A 26401-nucleotide genomic window follows, 5' to 3' on the forward strand; every position below is an offset into this window, starting at 1 on the left:
GCAGTAGAGCATTGAACAAGCTTTGAATACTTTGGGCAATTTTTGAATACATTAGCACCTGCCTTATACCTAGGGGATTTGTATAAACATGTCCAGGTTGTCCTAGAACTTGAATTATTAATTAATTATTAATTAATTAATTAATTAATTTTTGTCAGTCGTGGGCCTGAACTCTGGGCCTGGGTGCTGTCCCTCAGCTCTTCAGCTCAAGGCTAGCGCTCTACCACTTGAGCCACAGTGCCACTTCCGTTTTTTTCTGCTTATGTGGTGCTGAGGAATCGAACCCAGGGCCTCATATATGCAAGGCAAGCACTCTACCATCGAGCTACCTGCCCAGCTCCATAGAACTTGAATTTTTTTTTTTTGATCCAGTCGTGGGGCCTGAACTCTGGGCCTGGGCACTGTCCCTCAGCTCTTCAGCTCAAGGCTAGCGCTCTACCACTTGAGCCACAACGCCACTTCCGGCTTTTTTCTTTTTGCTTATGTGATACTGAGTAATCGAACCCAGGGCCTCAGGCATGCAAGGCAAACGCTCTACCACTGAGCCACCTTCCCAACCCTAGAACTTGAATTTTTAAAGAAACTTTTCTTAATAAATGCCCAGTGTGGGCTGAGCTCTGTGCTAGCCATTGTCCTTGCCCTTTTAGTAGTCTAGTCTCGCTGAGCCTGGTAATTCCTTACATTTATATAGCATTTTCCAGTTTATACTTTAATTCCCCATACATCTTATTTAATCTTTAGTAAACCAAAGCAGTATTACCAGCTTTTCTCATCTCATTTTACACATAAGCATTTAACAATTTTGGTTCAGTTTGTCTAATCTCATATAGCAGACATAATGTGTACCCTTGGCCAGGTATCGTCTTTTTGGAGGGATGGGAGAGGTAGGGTCTCACTATGTATGTAGTCCTTGCTTGCTTTGAACTCATGGAAAAACTTGCTCCAGTCTCAAACTCCAGATCCTCCTAACTTGGTCTACCAAATAGTGTAGGGATTAGAGGCAACATGCCCAGCTATAATGTTATTCTTTTACTTACTTATTTAGTTGATCATGGGGCTTGAACTCTGGGCCTGGGCTCTCCCTGAGTTCTTCTGTTCAAGGCTAGAGTTCTACCACTTTGAGCCACAGTGCCACTTCCGGTTTTCTGGTCGTTAATCGGAGATAGGGTCTCATAGACTTTGTTGCCCGGGCTGGCTTTGAATCGCAGTCCTCAGATTTCAGTCTCTTTTTTTTCTTTTTATTTTGGGTCCGGTCGTGGGGCCTGAACTCTGGGCTTGGGCACTGTCCCTCAGCTCTTCAGCTCAAGGCTAGCACTCTACCACTTGAGTCACAGCACCACTTCCAGCTTTTTTCTTTTTTCTTATGTAGTGCTGAGGAATCGAACCCAGGGCCTCATGCATGCAAGGCAAGTGCTCTACCACTGAGCCACCTTCCCAGCCCCAGATTTCAGTCTTTTAATTAGTTAGGGTTACAGGCATGAGTCACCAACACCTAAATGTTACTCTAAACTCAGAGTTGTTCTGATATATTACAGGAAGGTGTTGGTGTTTTAATGTTAACAGAATACAATAAAAGCATAAAATGGTTTATCCAGTCACTTTCTCTCATTTTCTCCTCTCCTCCTAACAGGATGTCATTGATACAGCTTGTGAAGTCCTGGCAGACCCTTCTCTTCCAGAACTGTTTTGGGGCACAGTAAGTATGGTAGAGGGAATCATGTGAGAAAGGATTTATTGGACACTTTCTGATAGTTTATTTTTTGTTTGTTTATGCCATTTCTAGAGCTTGAATTCTGGGCCTGAGCAATGTCCATGAGCTTTTTCGCTCAGAGCTAGTGCTCTATCACTTGAACCCAAAGCTCCACTGATGGCTTTTTGGTGGTTAATTAGAGATCAGAGTCTTAGGGATTTTCCTGCCTATGAACTATGATCTTCAGATCTCAAGCCTCCTGAGTAGCTAGGAGCATAAGCATGAACCACCATTACCTAGGTTTAATAAGGAATTGATTACAATTCCCTAAGTCAGGTTATGAGTGCATTGTATCTTGATCAGTGTCACCCCTTCCATCATTCTCCCCCATTATCCCCCACTCCCACACCTACCTGCATTTGCTCACCCTTCCTCCTTTCACTCCTGTGCCCCTCCCTCACTGCCCTTCCCCCTCAAACATGTTGCAGCCGGGCACAGTTGGCTCACGCCTGTAATCCTAGCTACTCAGGAGGCTGAGATCTGAGGATTGTGGTTCAAAGCCAGTCCAGGCAGGAAAGACCGTGAAACTCCTATCTCCAGTAAACCACCAGAAAACCGGAAGTGGCGCTGTAGCTCAAGTGATAGAACGCTTGCCTTGAGCTGAAGAGCTGAGGGACAGCGCCCAGGCCCAGAGTTCAAGTCCCACGACCGACAAAAAACAAACAGACCTGTTGCCACTTCCTGGTATATTTTGTTAAATAGTTGTGGTAGGTCTTTTTCTTTTTGGCCAGTCTTGAGCTTGAACTCAGGGCCTGGCCACTGTCTCTGAGCTTCTTTTGCCCAAGGCTAGCACTTTACCACTTGAGCTACTTCTGGCCTTTTCTGTTTATGTGGTATTGAGGACTCTCACCCTGAGCTTCATCTGTGCTACGCAATAACTACCACTAAGCCACATTCCCAGCCCTGTGATAGCTCTTATAGTTAGCATTTATGTACATGTCTTCATTGGCTCTTCAGGAAGGTCTATGAAGTAGATGCTATCATTATCCTCCTTTTGCATATGATGACCTGCCCAAGATCACACAGTTGGACACACAGTAGCCAGGAAGTTCTGCCTGACTTGAGTCTATAGCTCAAATATTTAGCATGATAGGATTATGCTGAATAAGCCTACTCTAATAATTTGTTATGGAGTCTTAACCTCAACCATCCTGCCAACCAATATATTTCACCAATATACTGCCTTTTAGGTACTAGGTTTCTTGTAGTTCTTCAAAGTCCTTCTAGGGCATTAAAACTATCTTGGCTGGGCCGGGCGCCAGTGACTCATGCCTGTAATCCTAGCTACTGAGGAGGTTGAGATCTGAGGATCACGGTTCAGGGCCAGCCTGGGCAGAAAAATCAGTGAGACTCTTATCTCCAATTTTGCCCTAAAAAACCGGAAGTGGTGCTGTGGCTCAAGAGATAGAGTGCTCGCCTTGAGCTAAAGATCGCAGGGATAGTGCCCAAGCCCAGAGTTCAAGCTCCACGACCACCACCAACAACAACAAAAAAAACTATCTTAGCTGGGCACTACTGGTTAACACTTATAATCCTATCTACTCAGAAGACAGAGATCTGAGGTTGACATTTGAAGCCATCCTGACCAGGAAAGTCCATGAAACTCTTAAGCACCAAAAAGCCAATAGTGAAGCTATGGCTCTAGTGATAGAGTACTAGTCTTGAGTGAAAACCTCAGGGACATGTTCAAACTTTGAGTTTAAAGCCTAGGGCCAGTGACATCCCTATAATCCTAGCTACTCAGGAGGCTGAGACCTGAGGATCACTGTTCAAAGCCATCCCAGGTTGGAAAGTCTTAAAGACACTTACCTCCAATTAACTACTAGAAAATTGGAAGTATTACTGTGGCTCAAAGTGGTAGAATGCTAGCCTTGAGCAAAAAAGCTCAGAGACAGTATCCAGGCCCTGAGTTCAAGCCCCACAACCAAGAAAAAAGAAAAAAATCCAATAATTTATATGTTGCCAGTTATCAGAGTGTTAGGTTAGAGTGAGTGGTTTTTTTTTTTGTTTTTTTTTTTTTGGTCAGTTTTAGGTCTTTAACTCTAGGCCTGGGCGCTGTCCCTCAGCTCTTCAGCTCAAGGCAAGCCCTTTACCACTTGATCCACAGTGCCACTTCCAGTTTTCTGCTGGTTAATTGGAGATAAGAGTCTCATGGACTTGACTTACCTGGGCTGGCTTTGAACCACGATTCTCAGATCTCAGCGTTTTGAATAGCTAGGATTACAGGCATGAGCTACTGACTCACAGCTAGAGTAAGAATTTGATTTGGGGAGGATTAGTCTCGTTATTCTTTTTTTTTTTTTTTTTTTTTGTCAGTCATGGAGCTTGAACTCAGGGCCTGGGCCCTGTCCCTCAGCTCTTCAGCTCAAGGCTAAAACTTTACCATTTGAGCCACAGCACCGCTTCTGGTTTTTCTGTTTATGTGATGATGAGGAATCAAACCCAGGGTCTCATGCATGAGAGGCAAGCACTCTACCACTGAGATACCTTCCCAGCCCATAGTCTCATCAATTCTTGAGTCTCATCTGAGACTCAAACCTCACAGTCTGTGATTCATCTCCTGATTTTCCTTTTTTTTTCTTTTTTTTTTTTTTTTGCCAGTCCTGGGCCTTGAACTCAGGGCCTAGGCACTGTACCTGAGTGTCCTTTGCTCAAGATGAGCACTCTACTCTACCACTTGAGCCACAGCACCACTTCTGGCTTTTTCTTTTTTTTTTTTTTTTTCTTTTTGCTTATGTGGTGCTGAGGAATCGAACCCAGGGCCTCATGCATGCAAGGCAAGCACTCTACCACTGAGCCACCTTCTCAGCCCCCACTTCTGGCTTTTTCTGTGTATGTGGTACTAAGGAATCAAACTCAGGGCTTTGTGCATGCTAGGCAAGCGCTCCACTACTAAGCCATATTCCCAGCTCCTCCTGATTTTTCTGATATACTGGTACTCTTATAAAACCCCAAGTGAAAGCCGGGCGCTGGTGGCTCACGCCTGTAATCCTAGCTCCTCAGGAGGCTGAGATCTGAGGATCTCGGTTCAAAGCCAGCCCGGGCAGGAGAGACCGTGAGACTCCTATCTCCAATAAACCACTGGAAAACCGGAAGTGGCGCTGTAGCTCAAGTGGTAGAGCGTTCTCCTTGAGCTGGAGAGCTGAGGGACAGCGCCCAGGCCCAGAGTTCAAGCCCCACGACCGACAAAAAAATAAAAAATAAAACCCCAAGTGTCTGGGAGAAGCTGGTATTGTCTCATATTTAAATTGAGCTTTATTGTTTGTGTGTGGTGGCTAAGTGCTACATGTTTTTAGTTTCTTTTTACTTTAGTGGAAATGTAATACCAAGGAACAAGGTTATCTTTAAGAAAAGTGGCCATGCAGAGCTCACTGCATAGACAAGCAGTCTCCTCTATGTCGTGAATACCCAGTTTGATAGCTTTTGTCAGTAGAACTGTGAAAGTCTTAGGTGATGAAGGGAGAATGATAGTGTCTAATGGAAGGAATAATTCTAGATTTTCTTATGACTGCTAGTCACTTCTGAAGAGGCATGACTATTTCCTTCCATCCTAGGAACCAACCTCTGGTCTTGGCATCATTCTGGACAGTGTATGTGGCATGTTTCCCCATCTACTTTCCCCACTCCTGCAGTTGCTCCGAGCCCTAGTGTCAGGGAAGTCCACTGCCAAAAAGGTAAGTTGTTGAGTCAGATCCCGCAGGAGAGGGATTTTGTTGGGCTGTCACTGAGATTCCTTTTCCTTTTGGCATTGATATACCACTGCCAGGACAAATGTTCATCTGCAGTTGCATGAAGTATGCTAATACTTTGTGAAGAATCCATAGTAGATACTATAGGACTAAGTCTAAGCATAAAATTCCTATATATCAACCTGGAAGAGAGTAACTGTGTAGGTACAAGGTAATAGGGCTGGAGATGTAGTTCAGTGGTATAGAACCTTAGTAATATGTGCAGGTACCTGGATTTGATCACTGGCACTGCAGAATAGGAAGGAATAAGGAAGAGAGGAAAGAGGAAGATAGGAAGGGAAAGAGGGAGCAAGGGAGAAGGAAGGGAAGAAAGGAAAGGAAAGACGGGCTGGGAAGGTGGCTCAGTGGTAGAGTGCTTGCCTTGCATGCATGAGGCCCTGGGTTCGATTCCTCAGCACCACATAAACAGAAAAAGCCGGAAGTGGCGCTGTAGCTCAAGCGGTAGAGCGCTCACCTTGAGCTGAAGAGCTGAGGGACAGCGCCTAGGCCCAGAGTTCAGGTCCATGACTGGCAAAAAAAAAAAAGAAAGGAAAGGAAAGACCAAGAAAGAAAGGGAGAACAAGCCAGGTGCTGGTTCTCATAATCCTAGCTACTCAGGTGTCTGAGATCTACAATAGTATGGTTTACAAGACAGCCCAGGCAGAAAAGTCCAAGAGACACGTCTCTAGCTATTCAGCAAAAAGCCAGGCAGTCTAGAGGTATGACTCAAGTGGCAGAATGCCTGTCTAAAAAGTAAGGTGAGCAAGCATGAAGTCCTACTTCCAGCCCTAAAACACTGGCCAAAAAAAATGAAATGGAGTCAGGTGGTATATAAAAAAGGTTTTGTAGTATTTCCAGTGAGAGCATTTTTTTTTTTTTTTCATTTTATTTTATTTCTTGCCAGTCGTAGGGCTTGAACTCAGGGTCTGGGCACTGTCCGTAAGCTTCTCTTGCTCAAAGCTAGCACTTTATCACTTGAGCTACAGCACCACTTCTGGCCTTTTCTGTTTATGTGTACTGAGGAATGGAACCCAGGGCTTCATTCATGCTAGGCAAGCCACATTCCCAGTCCAAGAGAGCATTATTGAGGAGAGATGCTTTTTCAATGGAGAGAAGGGAATGAATTTGGTTAAAGAATGCTGAAAGCTGAGTGATGGTGGCTCACATCTGTAATTCTAGTTATTCAGGTGGCTGAGGTCTGAGGATCACTGTTCAAAGCCAGCTTGGGGAAGAAAGTCCATGAGACTCTCATCTCCAATTAATTGCCAAAAAACTGGTAGTGGAGCTGTGGCTCAGAGTGGTAGAGCACTAGCCTTGAGTAAAAAGACCCAGACACAGCACCCAGGCCCTAAGTTCAATCCGACCAATTGCCCCTACCCCCCAAAAAAAACAAGGATTGTCTGAGGCAGTTTAATTCCAGGAAGAGCCTCCGTGATGGGCTGGTAGAAGTTTGAGGACTGAAGCATCTGACACAGGACCCTTAGATATCCTGTGGATGAATGTGTGATGGGTTTCTTTGGCCTGTTGGCAGGTGTATAGCTTCCTGGATAAGATGTCTTTCTACAATGAACTTTATAAGCACAAGCCCCATGATGTCATCTCCCACGAAGATGGAACTCTTTGGCGGAGACAAACACCCAAACTCGTCTACCCTTTGGGTAAGGCAGATAGCTTTGGTATGTTAATCCCACTTACATGGGTCTAGTCAAGCTTAACCCTTTTGTTTGAGGTGCCTGTAAAATACTTCCTTCTTTTCTGTTTTTTGGTTTGATGACAATTGACAATTAGTCTCAGCTGATCCCTTTCTCAAAATTTTGTAGTTTTGGGGATTGAACTAGGGTATTGTGCTCTGCCACTAAGCTGCAATTACAGCAAGTTTATCTCTCTATTTTTAGCAGAGGTTTGATCGCAGAGTCTTGCACTTACTAGGCAGGTGTTGTACCACTCAGTCATGCCTCTAGCTCATTTTTGTGATGGTTATTTTTTCTTTTTTGTCGGCACTGGGTTTAAACTCAAGGTCTCGCACTTGTTAGGCTAATAAATATTGCTAAGCCACACCTCTAGCCCTATTTCTGGATTTATCTTTTCCTCTTTCTGGATTTGATTTATCCTTTACCTGGTCAATATTTTCCCCCTGAAATACAGGTTTTGTTTTGTTTTCTGTTGGTTGTGGGACTTGAACTCTGGGCCTGGGCACAGTCCCTCAGCTCTTCAGCTCAAGATGAGCACTCTACCACTTGAGCCACAGTGCCACTTCCAGTTTTCTTGTGGTTAATTGGAGATAAGAATCTCAGATTTTCCTGCCTGGTCTGACTTTGAACCAGCTAGGATTACAGGCGTGAGCCACTGGTGCCCAGCTTCAGTTTGTATTTTTTGTCCCCTCAAAAATGTAAAAAGTAACCATATGCCTATGACTTACGCCTGTAATCCTAGCTACTAAAGAAGCTGAGATCTGAGGATGACAGTTCAAAAGCCAGCCCAGGCTGGAAAGTATGTGACACTCTTATCTCCAATTAACTGCCAGAAAACTGGAAGTGGCGCTGTGGCTCAGTGTGTTAGAGTGCTAGCCTTGAGCTGAAATGCTCAAGGCCCAGAGTTCAAGCCTCACAACTGGCAAAAAAAGTATGAACTATACACAAGCTCATTCTCTGCGTACTTAGTATGCAAATCAGACATTATAGAGATAGTAGCATAGCAATAAATTTTTATCAAGTCTTGGATAGTTGTTTGTTGTTGTTTTTTTTTTTTTGGTCTGGTCGTGGGGCCTGAACTCTGGGCCTGGGTGCTGTCCCTCAGCTCTTCAGCTCAAGGTTAGCACTCTACCACTTGAGCCACAGCGCCACTTCCAGCTTTTTTTTTTTTTTTTTTTGGATAGTTCTTGTGCCTATTAGTTCAAGTGTTTCTCCTACTCTGTCCTGCAGTAGTTTCAGAGATTCAGGTTTAATGTTAAGGTCTTTAATCCATTTTGAGTTGATGTTGGTGCATGGTGATAGGCTTTTAGTTTTCTGCATGTGGCTGCCCAGTTTTCCCAGCACCAGTGGTTGAAGAGGCTGTGTTTCTTCCATTCTATGTCTTTGGCTCCTTTGTCGAATATCAGCTGGCTGTAGGCCTGTGGATTTATTTCTGGATCTTCTATTCTGTTCCATTGGTCTTTGGGTCTGTTTTTGTGCCAGTACCATGCTGTCTTTGTTATTATAGCTCTGTAGTAGAGTTTGAAGTTCGGCATGGATAGCCCTCCCATATTGTCTTTATCCCCTAGAATTGTTTTGGCTATTCTAGGTCTTTTGTTGTTCCATGTGAATTTTTGGACTGTTTTCTGTATTTCAGTGATGTACGTCATTGTGATTTTAATAGGAATTGAATTGAATTTGTATATTAGTTTTGGAAGTATTACCATCTTTATTAAGTCAGCCTATCCAAGAGCATGGGAGGTCTTTCCATTTCCTAGTGTCTTCTGCAATTTCTTTCTTTTTTTTTTTTTTTTTGGGTCCGGTCGTGGGGCCTGAACTCTGGGCCTGGGCGCTGTCCCTCAGCTCTTCAGCTCAAGGCTAGCACTCTACCACTTGAGCCACAGCGCCACTTCCGGCTTTTTTCTTTTTGCTTATGTGGTGCTGGGAATCGAACCCAGGGCCTCAGGCATGCAAGGCAAGTGCTCTACCACTGAGCCACCTTCCCAGCCCTGCAATTTCTTTCTTTAACTTTTTATAGTTTTCATTAAATAGTTCTTTTACATATTTGGTTAGGTTAATTCCTAAATATTTTATTTTTTGGGAGGTTATTGTGAATGGGGTTGCTCCCTTTATTTCTCCCTCTCTTCTTGCACATTGTCAGTGTACAGGAAGGCAACTGATTTTTGTGGGTTTATTTTTATCCTGTTATTTTGCCGAAGTGATTTATGATTTCTAAGAGTTTGGGGATGGAGTTTTTGGGATCGTGAAGGTATAGTATCATGTCATCTGCAAAAAGGGATAGTTTAACTTCTTTCCCTATGTGGATCCCTTTAATGTCTTTTTCTTGCCTTATTGCCCTGGCTTAAGGGTTCCAGGACTATATTGAAGAGGAGTAGAGACAGTGGGCATCCTTGCCTTGTTCCTGATTTTAGGAGAATTGGTTGTAGCTTTTCCCCATTAAGTATAATATTGGCTATTGGTCTGTCATAAATGGCTTTTATTGTTTTTAGAAATGTTCCTTCTATTCCTATTTTCTCCAGAGCTTTTAGCATGAATGAATGTTGAATTTTATCAAAGGCCTTTTCTGCATCTGTGGTGATAATCATGTGATTCTTGACCTTGGCTCTGTTGATGTGTTGTATTACATTTATTGACTTACGTATGTTAAACCATCCCTGCGTCTCTGGGATGAAGCCTACCTGGTCATAGTGTATCATTTTTTTTATGTGTTTCTGGATTCTGTTAGCTAGAATCTTGTTAAGGATCTTTGCATCTTTACAATAAAATGAAATTGGATAGTTCTTAATAGACAAGATACTAAGAAATGGAAACAACAAAAACCCACTTATTTTTGTTACACATATAATTCAGATAGTTTAAAGAAAAATAATCATTGGAGGGATAGAAGCCACTCTGGACACAACTGGTTTTAAACCCATGGAAAGAATCAAGTATCTGGGTTTTTATATCTTTATTGAAAAAGCTATGTGCTTTTTAGTTACTAAGAAGAGTCCATGTGTCTGTGTTGACACAGTGGTGCTGTAGTGGAGGTTCCTCTTTCTGTTCATCCTCTAATATATTAAACGGCTATCTCTCTTCCTCCCTTCCTTAGGGGGCCAGACGAACCTTCGCATACCTCAAGGTACCGTGGGTCAAGTGATGCTGGATGACCGGGCTTACCTGGTGCGCTGGGAGTACTCCTACAGCAGCTGGACCCTCTTCACTTGTGAGATCGAAATGCTGCTTCATGTTGTTTCCACTGCAGGTAGGCAGCGTTCAGAGACCACCGTAGGGAGGGAACATCTGATTTGTTTATTTGTGTCTCTGAAACCCTTCAGTGATCTCGTGGAGTTGTTTGCTGTGAAGGCAAAGACATTGTTTCTCCTTAGATGTGATTCAGCACTGCCAGCGAGTCAAACCCATCATTGATCTGGTCCACAAGGTCATCAGCACTGACCTCTCCATTGCAGACTGTCTCCTGCCCATCACATCCCGCATCTACATGCTGCTGCAGCGGTGAGTCACGCACCGCTAGCCCTCCATTACCTGCCAGAGCTTGTGGCAATCTCTCTTGGTTTCCAGGCCACACATGCTTCTCCCTTGGGAAGGCCTGAAGCCCTAAAAGAGGAATGTAGGGAGAGAACTGGAAAATATTTGTGATGGAACCAAATGTGTTAGTCATTTTATTGAGTGCTGCTATTCTCCTACCAGGTTGACAACAGTGATTTCTCCCCCTGTGGATGTCATTGCTTCTTGTGTTAACTGTTTGACTGTCTTAGCTGCCCGGAATCCAGCAAAGGTAAGATACCAAGTCATCTTATAGCCAATGAGTATTGCATTGGTGTGGGACAGAAAATGGGTGAACATTTAGCTTTTTCCTTTGCAGGTCTGGACTGATCTTCGTCACACAGGTTTTTTACCATTTGTGGCCCATCCTGTCTCTAACATGACACAGATGATTAGGTGAGCCAGGTCTGGTGGGTCAGCTTTATTCCCTAGCATGAACCATCCTCATTTCAAGTCTAGCCTGGCCTGCTTTGTGTGTGTGTGTGTGTGTGTGTGTGTGTGTGTGTGTGTGTGTGTGTGTGTGTGTGTGTGTGTGTGTGTGTGTGTGTGCGCGTGTGTGCGCGCGTGCGTGTGTGTGTGCATGTGTGTGTGTGCATGCATGCATGTGCACGCACGTGTGCGCTTATTTTTATTAAAGGCTGGTGCTGTTCCACTTGAGTCACAGCCCAACTACCAGCTTTTTGGTGGCTGATTAGAGATAAGAGTCTCACTGGCTTCCCTGCCTAGGCTGGCTTTGAACTGCAATCCTAGATCTCAGCCTTTTATGAGTAGCTAGGATTACTGGTGTGAACCATTACTATGCAGCTCTGGCTACAGTCATTTTAAGCTTTCTCTCTCTGTACTGTATGCACTTCTTGCCTCTGCAGCTCTGGGAACCAAGGGTGAGTGAGGATGTGATAAAGGGATAGGGAGCATGGGCATAGGGCTGCTCACCTCTTAGGGCAGAGTGCTGCTTCCTGGGTTTTAAAGTTTTAAAGATCCAGCTGAGGCTCTAGAGGTGTCTGGATGCAAAAAGCTATATCTATTTTCAGACACAGTCAGTATGCTTTTCCTTGTTTCATGGGCACAAAAGCTCCCCAGTAGACCAGCTACCAATATACAGGCTGGTAGTTGGGCTGTGACTCAAGTGGAACAGCACTTCTCTCCTGCTCATAGAAGAGGTATTTCCTGATGGCTCATTTGATTTTTTTCATCAGTCTATCTTGAGATTACACATCAACAAAGCAGCATAAAATTGGCTACATTTGATCATTTCCCTTGCAGACAATAGTAAAAATGCTCTGTGGTGATTAGAAGTGTAGCTTAATGGTAGAAAGCCTTCCTAGCAAATGTGAACCCCTGAGTTCAAACTCTAGCACCACCAAAAGAAATGCTGTGATTAGGTTTCTGGAACCCTTGAGCCATCCTTACCATTTTATCCCTCTTCCTTTCTGTGTTTTGCCAGTGCTGAGGGAATGAATGCTGGAGGGTATGGGAACCTTCTGATGAATAGTGAGCAGCCCCAGGGCGAGTACAAAGTCACCGTTGCCTTTCTGCGCTTGATCACCACCCTTGTCAAGGTACGGTTGGTCAGCTGATTGAGACCATGATAGTTTCCTGCCTTTTTCTTCAAGACCATCTTGTCTGTGGTTACAACAGTTGTCCTGGCGTTAGGGTGGCATCTGTTTTATGCCAGTATGTTCAGTAGTAAGTCCTTAGATATATGAGTTTGTTTAACATTTAAAAGGCTTATGGGACAGAAGTCGACAGCAGTGAGGGTACTGTGAGCCCTTCTCACAGAACTTGCTGTCTGTATTCCCCACTCAGTGCTTGCTGCCCTTTCCTAAGTGAGTCAGATATAAAGGGTTAAGAACAAGGCTTTTGGGGGCTGGGAAGGTGGCTCAGTGGTAGAGTGCTTGCCTTGCATGCATGAGGCCCGGGTTCAATTCTTTAGCACCACATAAGCAGAAAAAGCCAGAAATGGCACTGTGGCTCAAATGGTAGAGCGCTGTCCTTGAGCTGAAGAGCTCAGGGACAGCGCCTAGGCCCAGAGTTCAGGCCCCACGACCGGCACACACACACAAAAAAGAACAAAGCTTTTGGAAGTGGATAGAATTAGGTTTACATTTCAGGTTGATCACGTACTTGCTACATGATGATGAACAAGTGCAGAATTTGTCCTGATGTCTAGAAAATAGAAAAGGTCTCTATTCCATGAGTTGAGAGAGCCATAGGTGAGCAGCACCCTGTACTTCCTGCCTGTCAGGAAGTGAATACCTTCAAAGAAACAGTCCTGAAACTGGGGGAAAGCAAAGGAAGGAAGAGATGTACTTATATAACCTGACTTATGAAATGGCAACCCCTCTATACGACATCTTAATAATAACAATAAAATTATATTTTGGGGTCCGGTTGTGGGGCCTGAACTCTGGGCCTGGGCACTGTCCCTCAGCTCTTCAGCTCAAGGCTAGTGTTATACCACTTGATCCACAGCGCCACTTCCGGCTTTTTTTTTCTTTTTGCTTATGTGGTGCTGGGGAATGGAACCCAGGGCCTCAGGCATGCAAGGCAAGCGCTCTACCACTGAGCCACCTTCCCAGCTCCATAAAATTATATTTTGAATAAGAAAAAATATTAAATCACTTGAGGATTTAATTTTGAAATAAAAGTTTACTTAACAATACAAAAAAAAAATAGCCGGGCACCAGTAGCTCATGCCTGTAATCCTAGCTACTCAGGAGACTGAGATCTGAGGATCGCAGTTCAAAGCCAGGCCGGGCAGGCAACTCTTATCTCTAATAAACCACTAGAAAACCAGAAGTGGCGCTGAAGCTCAAGTGGTAGAGTGCACTTGAGCTGAAGAGCTGAGGACAGTGCCCACGCCTAGAGTTCAAGCCCCACAACTGACATACATACATACATACATACATAAAAGAAGTGACTGTTTTATATGGATAAAGATAGATTGAGATGCCCATATATAAATTGAGGGTCTCCAGTTTGAGAAAGTGGCTGAAATTAAGAAATACTATGACAAAGAACTTTTGAGTATCAGCCTTTCGTCCTTTCCGGTATTCTAGTAATGGAGTTGAGATCAGAGGTGGCTGCTGGTCATAACAGTGAATCTGGCATTCTTGGTCCTTGGTAATTCTGTATTTAAGGTCCCTGCCTTCTGTCAGATTTAATGTTTATCACTAGGCACCTTTGATGACATTGTCACATTGCTTTTTAGTTGCTCTTTGTATTTTAGAGAAATTTGTGGTTTCTATTTTTTTCTGGTGGCCAATGTGTGTCTAAGTTTCCTATGAACCTATTTATGCTTTTGACGTGAAATCCCAAGCAGCTAAACAACTTTTCTTCCTTACATGGCAGAGGCCCTTACAGAATGGTTTCCCACAGGGGCAGCTTGGAAGTACCCAGAACCAAGGCCTAGTGCCCTGTGTCATGTTCGTGCTGAAGGAAATGCTTCCCAGCTACCACAAGTGGCGCTACAACTCTCATGGTGCGAGGGAGCACATCGGTAAGGACAACGCAGGCAGCAACATCCCCTCCTTCCCCCACCCTCTCCCTTCCCAGAACTAATGCTCTCTGGAAGGCTTTGTTTTCCTTTCTTAAAGCTCCTCACACAGGCCATGTCATTGCTCTGTATTTTTTTCTGGAGTTCAGGTTGCCTGATCTTGGAGCTGATTCATGCTATACTGAACCTGTGCCATGAGACAGACCTGCACAACAGGTAATGAGGACCCGGTTAATAGACCCAGTGCTTACCAGGGGAAGACATGGGCTGTTGCACGTAAAGCTGTCTCATTTCTTTTAGCACACTCACCTTGCTTGAACCCAAAGTGCATTCATTAATCTTGACTGTGATTTGCTTTCCACTGGCTCCATTGAGAAATGATCATTTCTCCCTGTAAGGAGCAAATGAAGTGGGAGTGACAAGGTGTGATTGTGTACATGTAGATAGAAAATTTTTATGATCTGTACAAAAATTATGCACATGCATTGGAAAATAGGCAGTTAGTGCAAATAGTCATGCATCAGTCTGCCGGAGGTGATGGTTGTTAACAAGTCAGTGCATGTTTTTCAGTATGTCAATTCTCTGCTTGTACTCACTGCTGTGTGCCTTTCACGCCCTGACACTGCAGTCTTATTTTAGTGGTTCCATGCATTCCGTGTAGGGGTTAGTCATGACTTGTTTCAGTAAATATGTCTGTTCATGAATGGATGTTTGGATTGCTTCTTAGAGTGGGCCTTAAGATGAAGTCTATTTTAGGAAAGTGCCTTTGGCAGAGCTGGTCTGTATCACAGTGTATCACAGTGTCCAGTTGGTTAGGTGTGAGTCTCAGTGATAAACTTGGCAACTTTCTGGTAATAGCACCCTTGTCTTCCAGTCAAACCCCCAGCCTGCAGTCTCTCTGCATCTGCAGTCTGGCTTACACAGAAGCTGGACAGACAGTCATCAATATCATGGGCATTGGTGTGGATACTATCGACATGGTGATGGCTGCCCAGCCTCGTAGGTAGGAGTCTCTCTGCACCTGATCTTCTTTGCTTATGTGTTCTAAGGGCTTCAGTTATATTAATTGCAACTGGTGTGTGTGTGTGTGTGTGTGTGTGTGTGTGTGTGTGTGTGTGTGTGTGTGTGTGTGTGTGTGTGTGTGTGTGTGTGTGTGTGTGTGTGTGTGTGTGTCCGTCCGCACATGTGTATGTATATGTGTGCACTGGTCCTGGGACTTGAACTCACTGCCTGGGTGCTGTCCCTGACCTTTTTTGCTCAAGGCTAGAACATTGTCACTAAAGCTATACTTCCACCTTTTTTTGGTGCTTAATTGGAGATCCAAGTCTCACAAGGGCTAGAAATGTGGCTTAGTGGTAGAGTGTTTGCCTAACATGCATGAAGCCCTGGGTTCGATTCCTCAGGACCACAGCAACAGAAAAAGCCAGAAGTGGTGCGGTAGCTCCAGTGGTAGAGTGCTAGCCTTGAGAAAAGGAAGATCAGGGACAGTGCCCAAGCCCTGAGCTCAAGCCCTTGGACTGCCCCCCCCCATCTCTCCCCCCCAAAAAAGTCTCACAGATTGTCTTGCGTATGCTGGCTTCAAACCTAGATCCTCAGATCTCAGCTTCTTGAGTAGCAAGAACTACAGACAGAAGCCCACCAGTGTCATACCCAGCTTGCAGCTGCTTTCTAAAGGCAACTTGATTCTTCCTAGGTCATAGTCTTTATATAAGGTAGTGACATTGAATAGACTGGTACCTAGCACAGCAAGTTGGCCCCTTGTCTTTGCACTGGGGCCTCTGACAGAAGCTGATGAGCTCTAGGATTATTGTTGGAATTTTAATTCAAGAGAGTACATATGTTGTGAGTGAAGTCATGTTGTCTAAATTAACTTTGGTTTCTGTTTGGCAACTTAGTGATGGGGCAGAGGGCCAGGGGCAGGGCCAGCTGCTGATCAAGACAGTGAAACTGGCATTCTCTGTCACCAACAATGTCATTCGCCTGAAACCTCCTTCTAATGTGGTGTCGCCCCTGGAACAGGCGCTCACACAGCACGGTATGTGTTTCTCTCCTAGTCAGCGGTGTTTGCCCATGAACACATGTTCCAGCCATGTCTGTGGATCATTAAGTCCTTGAGGGCATTTAGAAATGTCTTGGAAACAAGGGAATGGGCATAACTTTATTTTTGTCTCCTGTTGACCGAAGAGTACTTAAGGTGATAATCTTGAGGCCAGTTTTAATTTAGGCTCAAACAGCTTTGTGACCTCAGGCATAACCCTTCCTTGGATTTTTTATCTATGAAATGGGGATAATAGTACTGGTTGCCTTGTATATGAGTACAGTGAGGACTGCGCGTGTCTGGTGTGCAGCCTCTGCCTCTGAGAAAAGAGAACCAACAGGCCATGTGGGTCTGCTCTGGCTCTCCAAGTACTCAAGGCCAAGTTTCACCAGTGCGCAAACATTTTAGAAGAGCAGCCTTTCCAAGAGTCACTTCTTAAGACACCATTGATGTCTACCACCATTGATGTCTATTTCCTGTGCTCTGGCAGGTGCCCATGGGAACAACCTCATTGCTGTCCTAGCCAAGTACATCTACCACAGACACGACCCAGCCCTGCCACGTCTTGCCATCCAGCTGCTGAAACGCCTGGCCACGGTAGGATTTATGTAGCCAGCTAGAGCCCCAGGACCTGGACTCTCTGTGCCCAGGAACACTCTGTCTTTCTTTGTGGAGCTAGGGATGGAACCCTAGGCTTGTGCATGCTTGGCAAGTGTCCTTCCCCTACTGAGTTGCATCCTCTGCCTGCTCAACACCACTGTGGCCCTCTCCCAGTAGAAGCACTTGGCTAACTTGGACTTAAAGTAGCATAAACACATCCACGCTGGAGGTGTGCTTATAGGATTTTTTTTCTGATTGCAAGGGACATACAATCTTATTGCAAAATGTTTATTTAAATATTCTAAGTAAAGCCGGGCGCCGGTGGCTCATGCCTGTAATCCTAACTACTCAGGAGGCTGAGAGCTGAGGATCGCGGTTCAAAGCCAGCCTAGGCAGGAAAGTCCGTGAGACTCTGATCTCCAATAAACCACTAGAAAACCAGAAGTGGCACCATGGCTCAAGCGGTAGAGTGCTCGCCTTGAGCTGAAGAGCCTAGGGACAGTGTCCAAACCCAGAGTTCAAGCCCCTCGACCAACAAAAGAAAATATATTCTAAGTAAATGTAATGTTGGAAGTTAAAGTACCTTGTAAGCCTCTTATTCCAAGAATCCCTGTGGGCAAGTTGGTTAAGTGTGTGTATAGTATTAATATGAATAAAAGTGTTTGGATATACTTTTTTCTCTTTATCAGAATACAATTTCACCATCCATAGTGTTTGTTTTGTTTTGTCAGTTCTGGGGTGTGGGCACTGTCCCAAAGCTAGCACTCTACTACCTGAGCTACAGCGCCACTTCTGCCTTTTTCTTTTCTTTCTTTTTTTTTTTGTTAGTCCTAGGGCCTGAACTCTGGACTTGAGTGCTGTTCCCCAGCTCTTCAGCTCAGGGTTAGTGCTCTACTACTTGAGCCACAGTGCCACATCCGGCTTTTTCTGCTTATGTGGTGCTGAGGAATCAAACCCAGGGCCTCATGCATGCAAGTCAAGCTCTCTACCACTGATCCACTTTCCTAGCCCCTGAGATATCTTATTACTTGATTACCAAATATGTATGAAGCTCATGACTGAAATCCTAGCTCCTTAGGAAACAGATCTGAGGATTGTGGTTCCAAGCCAGCCCGGGCAGGAAAGGCTGTGAAACTTTTTTTTTTGGGGGGGGGGGGGGGAGGTCTGCTCATGGGGCCTGAACTCTGGGCCTGGGCGCTGTCCCTCAGCTCTTCAGCTCAAGGCTAGCGCTCTACCACTTGAGCCACAGTGCCACTTCCGGCTTTTTTTTTTTCTTTTTTGCTTATGTGGTGCTGAGGAATCGAACCCAGAGCCTCATGCATGTAAGGCAAGCGCTCTACCACTGAGCCACCTTCCCAGCCCCAAGGCACCAAAAAACCAGAAGTGGAGCTGTGGCTCAAGTGGTAGAGCTAGCCTTGAGCTGAATTGCTGAGGGACAGTGCCTAGGCCCAGAGTTGAAGCCCCACAAACCACAAAAAAAAAAAAAAAAAAAGAATGTGCATGTAGAATATGCCCCTGACATCAGTGATTATGGAGAGTTGACTTGGTTAAGGTACTGCTTATCAGGTTTCAAGTTACATTTTCCTTTCTTTCCTCTGTTCCTTGGAGGCCCTACCACCCCAGAATTCTATGTCTGGGCACTTCTTTCTGCTGTTTTCTGGAGTATCTCCTGTGGGCTTCTATAGACAGGCCCCGCGTTTTTTTCTGGCAGCAGAGCTCTGAACCTGTGTGTCCTGGCCTCTGTCAGGTGGCCCCGATGTCAGTGTATGCCTGTCTGGGCAATGATGCGGCTGCCATCCGAGATGCCTTCCTGACCCGCCTTCAGAGCAAGATTGAGGACATGCGCATCAAGGTGATGATTCTGGAGTTCCTCACAGTTGCCGTGGAGACGCAGCCAGGGCTCATCGAGCTCTTTCTGAATCTGGAGGTGAAGGATGGCAGTGATGGCTCTAAGGTGTGCCTGTGTTTTGTATGCCCCTGGGTCATGGCTTCCTGGGAGGTAGCTGTGAGATTTGAACTCCCACCTGTTCTGCTGCAGGAGTTCAGCCTCGGAGTGTGGAGCTGTCTCCACGCAGTCCTGGAGCTGATTGATTCCCATCAGCAAGATCGCTATTGGTGCCCACCTCTGCTGCATCGTGCAGCCATTGCCTTCCTGCATGCCCTGTGGCAGGACCGACGGGACAGTGCCATGCTGGTCCTCAGAACCAAGTATGTCTGTGTATGCCAGTTAACCCGTGCAGTTTCCTTGTTGCTGGTCTGTAAGATGGGAGTGGAGTGACATCTGTTGGATAGTCAAACATCCTTTCCTCTCACACCTGCTGGCACAAGGGGAAGGACTGTTAAAAAAAAAAAAAAAGGCTTAGCTCTTGAAGCTGGGTACGTGGCTCAGTGGTAGAGCGCTTGCCTTGCATGCATGAGGCTCTGGGTTCGATTCCTCAGCACCACATATGCAGAAAAAGCCAGAAGTGGCGCTGTGCCTCAAGTGATAGAGCACTAGCCTTGAGCTGAAGAGCTCAGGGACAACGCCCAGGCCGAGTTCAGGCCCATGACTGACCCAAAAAAAAAAAAAAAGGCTTAGTTTAGGAGGCTCCTGTCTTCACTTGCTCCCCATTTCCCTCTTTGTGGAGCATTTGTTTGTCTTTAGACAGGATCTCAATGTTAACCCAGGCTGGCCTTGAATGTGCAATCCTCCTGCCTTGCCCTCCCACGTGCTGGCGTTTACAGAGGCTTTCAGAAATGTATAGTAGAGTGAGTCATTAACAGTTATGTATTCACTGATTCTAATGTGTAGTAGTGTTTCTTTGAGGGGAAATACTTTATCTATGCAACTCTTCATAGGAGCCGTTGATTTATGACACATGTTAGGTTGGTGTGGTAGAATAAGAAGGGACCACTGAGCGGAGCTGGAGAGAAGACTGGGGGAGAGCAGAAGTGTGATTTCCAACTTTTGCTTTCCTCTAGACCCAAGTTCTGGGAGAATCTAACCAGTCCGCTGTTCGGAACCCTTTCTCCTCCCTCAGAGACATGTGAGGTAAGCTCTGGTGGAGGGCAGGCTGGGCCCCGCTCCTGGGTGAGGGGCAGGGAAAGGAGCCTGGACATGAGATGCCAAGTCAGAGGTCATCTCTTCCACTTGATCATGGAGCGCTTTTTTTCCCTCCTGACCTGTGGTCCTTTTTCCCACCAGTGCCTACTTCCTCCCTCAGTGTTTTGCTTCAGGAAGGAAAGTGACTTGTGTGTCAAATGTCTGCCATTCACGTGCCCAAGGGGTACACGTGCTTGTTTTCCATGCATTGGGTCCCAGTAGTCTCCCAGTGAGGAAGGGCCCAGGGACAGGCAGAGGTTCCTCCTGTGATTGCTGTGTTTGCTCCCCTCCACAGCCCAGCATCCTGGAAACCTGTGCGCTAATCATGAAGATAATCTGCCTGGAGATATACTATGTAGTTAAGTGAGTCCTTTCCCCATGAGATTTGGATTCAAGGTGGTGGGGAGAGATGGGGTGGAGGGCCACCACTGGGTGCATGGCTTATGAATCAAGGCAGAGGAGAGCTGGTTTGGAAGCATGGATGGAGGGCCAGAGAGCTGTGTCCCTGGTCAGTCCATCGATGGCATTTATGATTGTCAGAGAGTGTTATTGTGAAGCCAACTTCATGTGACGGGGATTTTATGGAGGAGAATCCTGGAAGGGCCTCAGCCTAATCCATTATGTTGAGCGAGAAGTCTGAGCCCCACACCGGAGGCGATCCTGGATCCGGCCGCCTTGCACCCATGTGAGGTGGTTTCCTCTGCCTCCGCCAGGGTCTCTGCCCATCTCATTCTCAGCAGCTCTCAGATCCTCACTGTGGGCTTTGTGCTTTCCTTATACCACAGGGGCTCATTAGACCAATCATTGAAAGATACACTCAAGAAATTTTCCAGCGAGAAACGCTTCGCCTACTGGTCAGGGTATGTCAAGTCCTTGGCAGTTCACATGGCTGAAACTGAAGGCAGTAGCTGCACAACCTTGCTAGAGTATCAGCTGCTGGTCTCTGCCTGGAGGATGCTTCTCATCATTGCCACCAGTCATGTAAGCACCACCATGGGCCACTCACCTTTGGTCACTTAGCAATGAAGTGTGGAAGTGTCTGGCAGGTGCAGCCTGTTGGGCTAAGTATGAGCTAAAATGTAACAGATTCTGTGCCAGGAGATGAGGGCCACAGAGGGTGGTTAATGGTGTTGAGTAGAATAGGAAGCCCTGGAGAAGAACTGTAGAGAAGTCATTCTCACTCATTTACATGTTCCTGAGAGCCCCTACAGCTGCTCCTTCCTCGCCGGCCTCCGTGCACATGTGCAGGTGCCTCTGTACCCCGTGCCTGTGGACAGGGCATCCATGCTTGGTGGCAGCTCCAGTCTCCTCTTAGCCATTTGTTTCACTGATACTAGAATCTCTGGTTTTTATTTTTTCTTTTGCCAGTCCCGGGGCTTGAACTCAGGGCCTGGGCACTGTCCCTCGGCTTCTTTTGCTTAGGGCTAGTGTACCAACCACTTGAGCCACAGCACCACTTCCGGCTTTTTCTGTGTATGTGGTACTGAGGAATGGAACCAGGACTTCATGCATACTTGGCAAGCACTCAATCCCTAAGCCACATTCCCAGCCCTGTGATTCTATTTTGTTGTTGTTGTTTGCCGGTCCTTGGGCTTGAAGTCAAGGCCTGGGCCCCTGAGCTGCTTTTTCTCAAGGCTAGTGCTCTACCACCTAAGCCACAGAAGGTTTTTTCTGAGTAGTTTATTTGTAATAATAAGAGTGTCATGGATTTTCCTACATAGGCTGGTTTCAAGCTATGATCTTCAGATCTCAGCCTTCTGAGTAGCTAAGATTACAAGTATGAGCCTTCAGCGCCTGGCTGTGTTTCTGTTGTTAGGAAAAGGGCTGAGGCCACCTTCTCACTGGGTGCAATTGGAGTTGATGTGAGGAATAGCTACCTGTTCAACACTGTCAGGGTTTTTGTTGTTGTTGTTGTTGTGGGGGGTCGTGGGGCCTGAACTCTGGGCCTGGGCACTGTCCCTCAGCTCTTCAGCTCAAGGCTAGCACTCTACCACTTAAGCCACAGCACTACTTCCAGCTTTTGTTTTTTCTGCTTATGTGGTGCTGAGGAATTGAACCCAGGGCCTCATGCATGCAAGGCAAGCGCTCTACCACTGAGCCACCTTCCCAGCCCCAACACTACCAGGTTTTAACAACAGGCCATGCTTCTGAGCTGTTCTTCCCTGTGGGATTTTAGTTTCATGTTTTTATTTCAGCAATAAATTGAGCTTGGTAGATGCCAGCTTATTCCCAGTGCCCTGGTACATCTCTGTGATTCGTTCACAATAACAGACTGCCTAAGAGCTTGGGCTTTGGAACCTAGAAAGAGCATCCTTTTGCCATGCCATGATGGCTGTGGAGCCTAAGACTCAACATGCAACAAGGCTGGGCCACCCACAGTAGAACATCTGCACCTCGTCTTTTAGGCAGCAGTTCTTCAGTTGTAGCTCTTCCATCTTGCCATTCTCTGTCCCCCTAGGAAACTTACCTGTAAGTCTAGGGTCTCGGTTGCTGACTTACTCACTAATGGATTAGCAGACTGCTGGACATGTGCCAGCAGCAGAGCCAGGCCTTGAGCATGGCTAATAAGGTCATAACCTCTTGCAGAAGAGCCTATGAGGCAGTAAATTATAAACGGACTTGCAAATGAAAGCTAGAGCTTTACATTGTGATGCGTTGCTGTGAAGGTAGCAATTGATGTCTGTATTACCAATCATGTATGGTTAGCGTAGTCAGGGAGGCCTCTGGGGAGGCACTGCCCGCTCCGGGACCCTCACATGTGAAGAGCCTGTGGATTTAGGAGGAACCCCTAATGCCAAGTCTAGACGTGGAAAAGCACTTGAGAGATTCAAGAATGGAGACAGGCGCAGTGGTACGCATGTAATCACACCTGTAATTCTAGCACTCAGGAGACTAAAGCAGGAAGATCACAAATTTGAGGCCAACCTTGGCTGCACAGTGAGACGCTATCTGAAAAGGAAGGAGGCTCGGAGGGCTCGACGAGAGTGTGTGGGGTACAAGTGTGGGTTACATTTCCTGAGCCTTGGAAGCTGAGCAGAAGAAAGCTGCATCCCAAGAAGATGAATTAGGCTGGATTTGAGCAGATCCAAGAGTGGACACAAAGCAGTAGGCTGAGCATTAGTTACCAATGCCTAATCGCCTGATGGGAGTCCCAGCGTGTCTTGGTTTCTGTCCCTTTGCAGGCTGATATCATGCACTTGACTGACCCCACCGTGCGGCGCCAGCTCTTTCTTGACGTGCTTGATGGGACCAAAGCTTTAGTAAGTGTGTCTGCCAGCGCCCCCGGCGCGGCGGGCACTGAGCGGACTGGGTAGAGGCCGCAGGTGGCCTGCATGTGAGCACAGCCCTGCTTATCCTCCTGCCCTGGGCTGTAGCCCCTTTTTGCCCCCAAGAGCTCAGTGCAGGAGGACCCTGTGGGCAGACCCCAAATCTCCACTGCTCAGGAAGCCATTCCCCTAACTGCTCTGCTGTCTCCCTGCGCTCAGCTCCTCATTCCCTCCTCTGTGAACTGCCTTCGCCTGGGCTCCATGATGTGCACCCTGCTGCTCATCCTGCTGCGCCAGTGGAAGAGGTGAACACTGTGTGAGGAATGGGGTTGAGGCCCAGCGGTGTGGCACGATGAGGGTGTGGCAGGGTGCAGTGGCAAAGTAGGCAAGCGGCTTGAGGCCTCAACGTGTGTGGCCTTCGGGTGACGTACCTTCCCACCCTCTCCCCCCAACCCCCGTGTTGCAGAGAGCTGGGTGCTGTGGATGAGATCCTAAGGCCGCTCACGGAGGTTCTGGAGGGCGTCCTGCAGGCAGACCCGCAGCTCGTGGAGAAGACCAAGGCCAAGGTGTTCTCGGTGTTCATCACAGCGTTGCAGATGAAGGAGCTGCGAGGTGAGGGCAGCCCGCCCGCCCGCCCGCCTGCTGCGCCTGGCTCCACACTGTCAAGGGTGGACTTTTCAGTCTTGGAACTCTTGCCTTAAGAAAGCATCTTCTGCCGGGCGCTGGTGGCTCACGCCTGTAATCCTAGCTACTCAGGAGGCTGAGATCTGAGGATTGTGGTTCAAAGCCAGCCCGGGCAGGAGACACCGTGAGACTCCTATCTCCAATAGACCGCCAGAAAACCGGAAGTGGCACTGTAGCTCAAGTGGTAGAGCGCTCGCCTTGAGCTGAAGAGCTGAGGGACAGCGCCCAGGCCCAGAGTTCAAGTCCCACAACTGACAAAAAAAAAAAAAAAAAAAGAAAGCATCTTCTTGGCTGGGAAGGTGGCTCAGTGGTAGAGCACTTGCCTTGCATGTCTGAGGCCCTGGGTTCGATTCCTCAGTACCACATAAGCAAAAAGAAAAAAGCCGGAAGTGGCGCTGTGGCTCAAGTGGTAGAGCGCTAGCTTTGAGCTGAAGAGCTGAGGGACAACGCCCAGGCCCAGAATTCAGGCCCCACGACTGACAAAAAAAAAAAGCATCTTGTCTTTTGCTTGCCTTTTTTCCCCTCCCGTGGCGTGATTCTCCCTGTCCGCACCTCCTGCATCCCCAGCTCCCTGTAGGAGGGGCCGGGGTGCAGTGAGAGCAGCCTGCTGAGCGCGCCGCTGTCCCCTCCCTGTCTGCCCACAGTGAGCGACATTCCCCAGTACTCCCAGCTGGTGCTGAGTGTGTGCGAGACGCTCCAGCAAGAGGTGATCACCCTTCTCGATCACACCCGCCACAGCCTGGCCTCGGGCAGCGCCACCGAGGACAAGGACAGCATGGAGACGGACTGCCCACGGCTCAGGCACAAGGACCAGCGTGATGGGGTGAGGGAGCGCCCCGCTCTGCCCAGTCCGTGGGTGGGGGTGCAGACTAGGATGAGGCTCTTGGAGAAATGTGGCGACAAGCCAGTGTGGCATGAGCCTCAGCGTCTCAGAGAGCTGAGGACTATCTGCTGCGAGCACAGGGCAGTGAGGGCAGAGGACTGGTGACAGGAAATGGCCTCACTTCTAAGCCAAGCAGAGCAGGGACGGCTTGGGCCTCTAGCAAGGTCACTGGGTGGCCATGACCTCAGCGTTGAGCCACGATGTAAGCTACTTTGTCCACACTGGCTTCATGCTTGTCCATGCTTGTCGTCCTCTGGCCTGCGCTTTCTCTGGGCTGGGATTATAGGTATGTGACACCATACTTGGCTACCTTCTTTTTTCAGATGAAGTTGAATAAAATGTAAAACCATAAGCGTATGAGAGTGGGCGGGTTCTCTGGGTGGAAAGCTGTAGACATGCCTGTGCTGGGCATACTCTAGACTCTTGCCACTAGGTTGCAGTCAACAGTAAGCACAAAGCAAAACCACAGATAAGATAGAAGTCAGGTGGAGGAGAAGGGTGCCATGTCCACTCGGCCTCTCAGTGGCAGGACAGAGTAGACCGTCCAGATGGAAGGCAGCGCTGAGCACACCCCAGGACTGTCTGGGGAGGGGCATGAGCTTCCCATTTTGACAGGTGGCAAGAGAGAGAGGGGTGGGCGGGGAGAGAGCGCAAGGGTCGGTCATGGTTCCTGGGTTCCTGGAGGCTGTGTGTGGCAGGTTTTGGAGAGACAGGCCTGGGGCCAGACCTTTTCCTCTTCCCTCTTCCTTACCTCCACTCCTCGTTCCTACTTCCTCTTCTTTTTGCCCTGGGGCCTCTACAGGTGTGTGTCCTGGGCTTGCACCTGGCCAAGGAGCTGTGCGAGGTGGATGAGGATGGGGACTCGTGGCTGCAGGTGACGCGCCGGCTCCCCATCCTGCCCACACTGCTCACCACCCTGGAGGTGAGCCTCCGCCTGAAGCACAACCTGCATTTCACCGAGGCCGCGCTGCACCTGCTCCTCACCCTGGCTCGCACCCAGCAGGTAGGGTGCTAGCCCGGTTGGCTTGTGCGCCCCGGTTCCGGGTCCCAGAAGCTGGGGCTTGGCCACGGGGTTTGTGGCTACAGGCTCTGCTCGGGTGGTGATGGGGGGTAGGCAGGGCAGGGCAGGCTCGGCTCATTCCCAATCTTTCTGTTCAGGGAGCCACGGCAGTGGCTGGAGCTGGCATCACCCAGAGCATTTGTCTGCCCCTCTTGAGCGTGTACCAGCTGAGCAGCAATGGCACAGGACAGGTAAATGCCAGGATCTGCCTGGAGCCAGGCCATTGGCCTCCAATTCCCAGAGAAAGGTGTCCTACTCCACCTCACTGCTCTAGGAGCCTGGCAGCCCCTCCCCATTCCCGCTCCTCCCCTGCCCTCCCCTGACCTCCCCTCCCCTGCCCTCCCTTCCCCTCCCCTCCCCTCCTGTGTGCAGTGTAGTAGTGGCCTGGAGTCTTCCCGCCCTTGGCAGGCCACTAGCACTCAGCTCAATTGCTGGCACCAACAAATAATAAATTCAGCTTGACAGACGATGGACTTCACCAAACCAAGTTGAAAAGAGGCCCCTAGGGCTAGCTTCAATCTCAGCTACTGTCCCCACTCTCCCTCCCAAAGGTAGTGCCCACTGCAGCTCCTCGGCC

General features: G+C 47.6%; 1 protein-coding gene across 2 annotated transcripts in view; it reads left to right on the forward strand.

Moving 5' to 3' along the window:
* Window positions 1-26401, forward strand: part of Nup188 (nucleoporin 188) — a 59812-nt gene that overhangs the window by 30061 nt on the left and 3350 nt on the right. The window contains exons 13-36 of one of the 2 annotated variants that reach the window (XM_042681023.1): window positions 1631-1696; window positions 5305-5424; window positions 7010-7136; window positions 10261-10413; window positions 10538-10664; window positions 10860-10947; window positions 11035-11111; window positions 12160-12274; window positions 14094-14214; window positions 14361-14427; window positions 15086-15214; window positions 16107-16246; window positions 16740-16846; window positions 18597-18803; window positions 18888-19057; window positions 19811-19880; window positions 20227-20294; window positions 20717-20912; window positions 23114-23191; window positions 23417-23502; window positions 23664-23809; window positions 24526-24704; window positions 25567-25767; window positions 25923-26015. In XM_042681023.1, the coding sequence (XP_042536957.1) occupies window positions 1631-1696; window positions 5305-5424; window positions 7010-7136; window positions 10261-10413; window positions 10538-10664; window positions 10860-10947; window positions 11035-11111; window positions 12160-12274; window positions 14094-14214; window positions 14361-14427; window positions 15086-15214; window positions 16107-16246; window positions 16740-16846; window positions 18597-18803; window positions 18888-19057; window positions 19811-19880; window positions 20227-20294; window positions 20717-20912; window positions 23114-23191; window positions 23417-23502; window positions 23664-23809; window positions 24526-24704; window positions 25567-25767; window positions 25923-26015 (2931 nt within the window). The remainder of the gene's footprint in view (window positions 1-1630; window positions 1697-5304; window positions 5425-7009; window positions 7137-10260; window positions 10414-10537; window positions 10665-10859; window positions 10948-11034; window positions 11112-12159; window positions 12275-14093; window positions 14215-14360; window positions 14428-15085; window positions 15215-16106; window positions 16247-16739; window positions 16847-18596; window positions 18804-18887; window positions 19058-19810; window positions 19881-20226; window positions 20295-20716; window positions 20913-23113; window positions 23192-23416; window positions 23503-23663; window positions 23810-24525; window positions 24705-25566; window positions 25768-25922; window positions 26016-26401) is intronic. The other variant, XM_042681024.1, reaches the window with a different exon arrangement.

This window comes from Dipodomys spectabilis, unplaced genomic scaffold, assembly GCF_019054845.1.
Source record: "Dipodomys spectabilis isolate Male_0828 unplaced genomic scaffold, ASM1905484v1 ptg000067l, whole genome shotgun sequence".
Classification (NCBI taxonomy): domain Eukaryota; kingdom Metazoa; phylum Chordata; class Mammalia; order Rodentia; family Heteromyidae; genus Dipodomys; species Dipodomys spectabilis.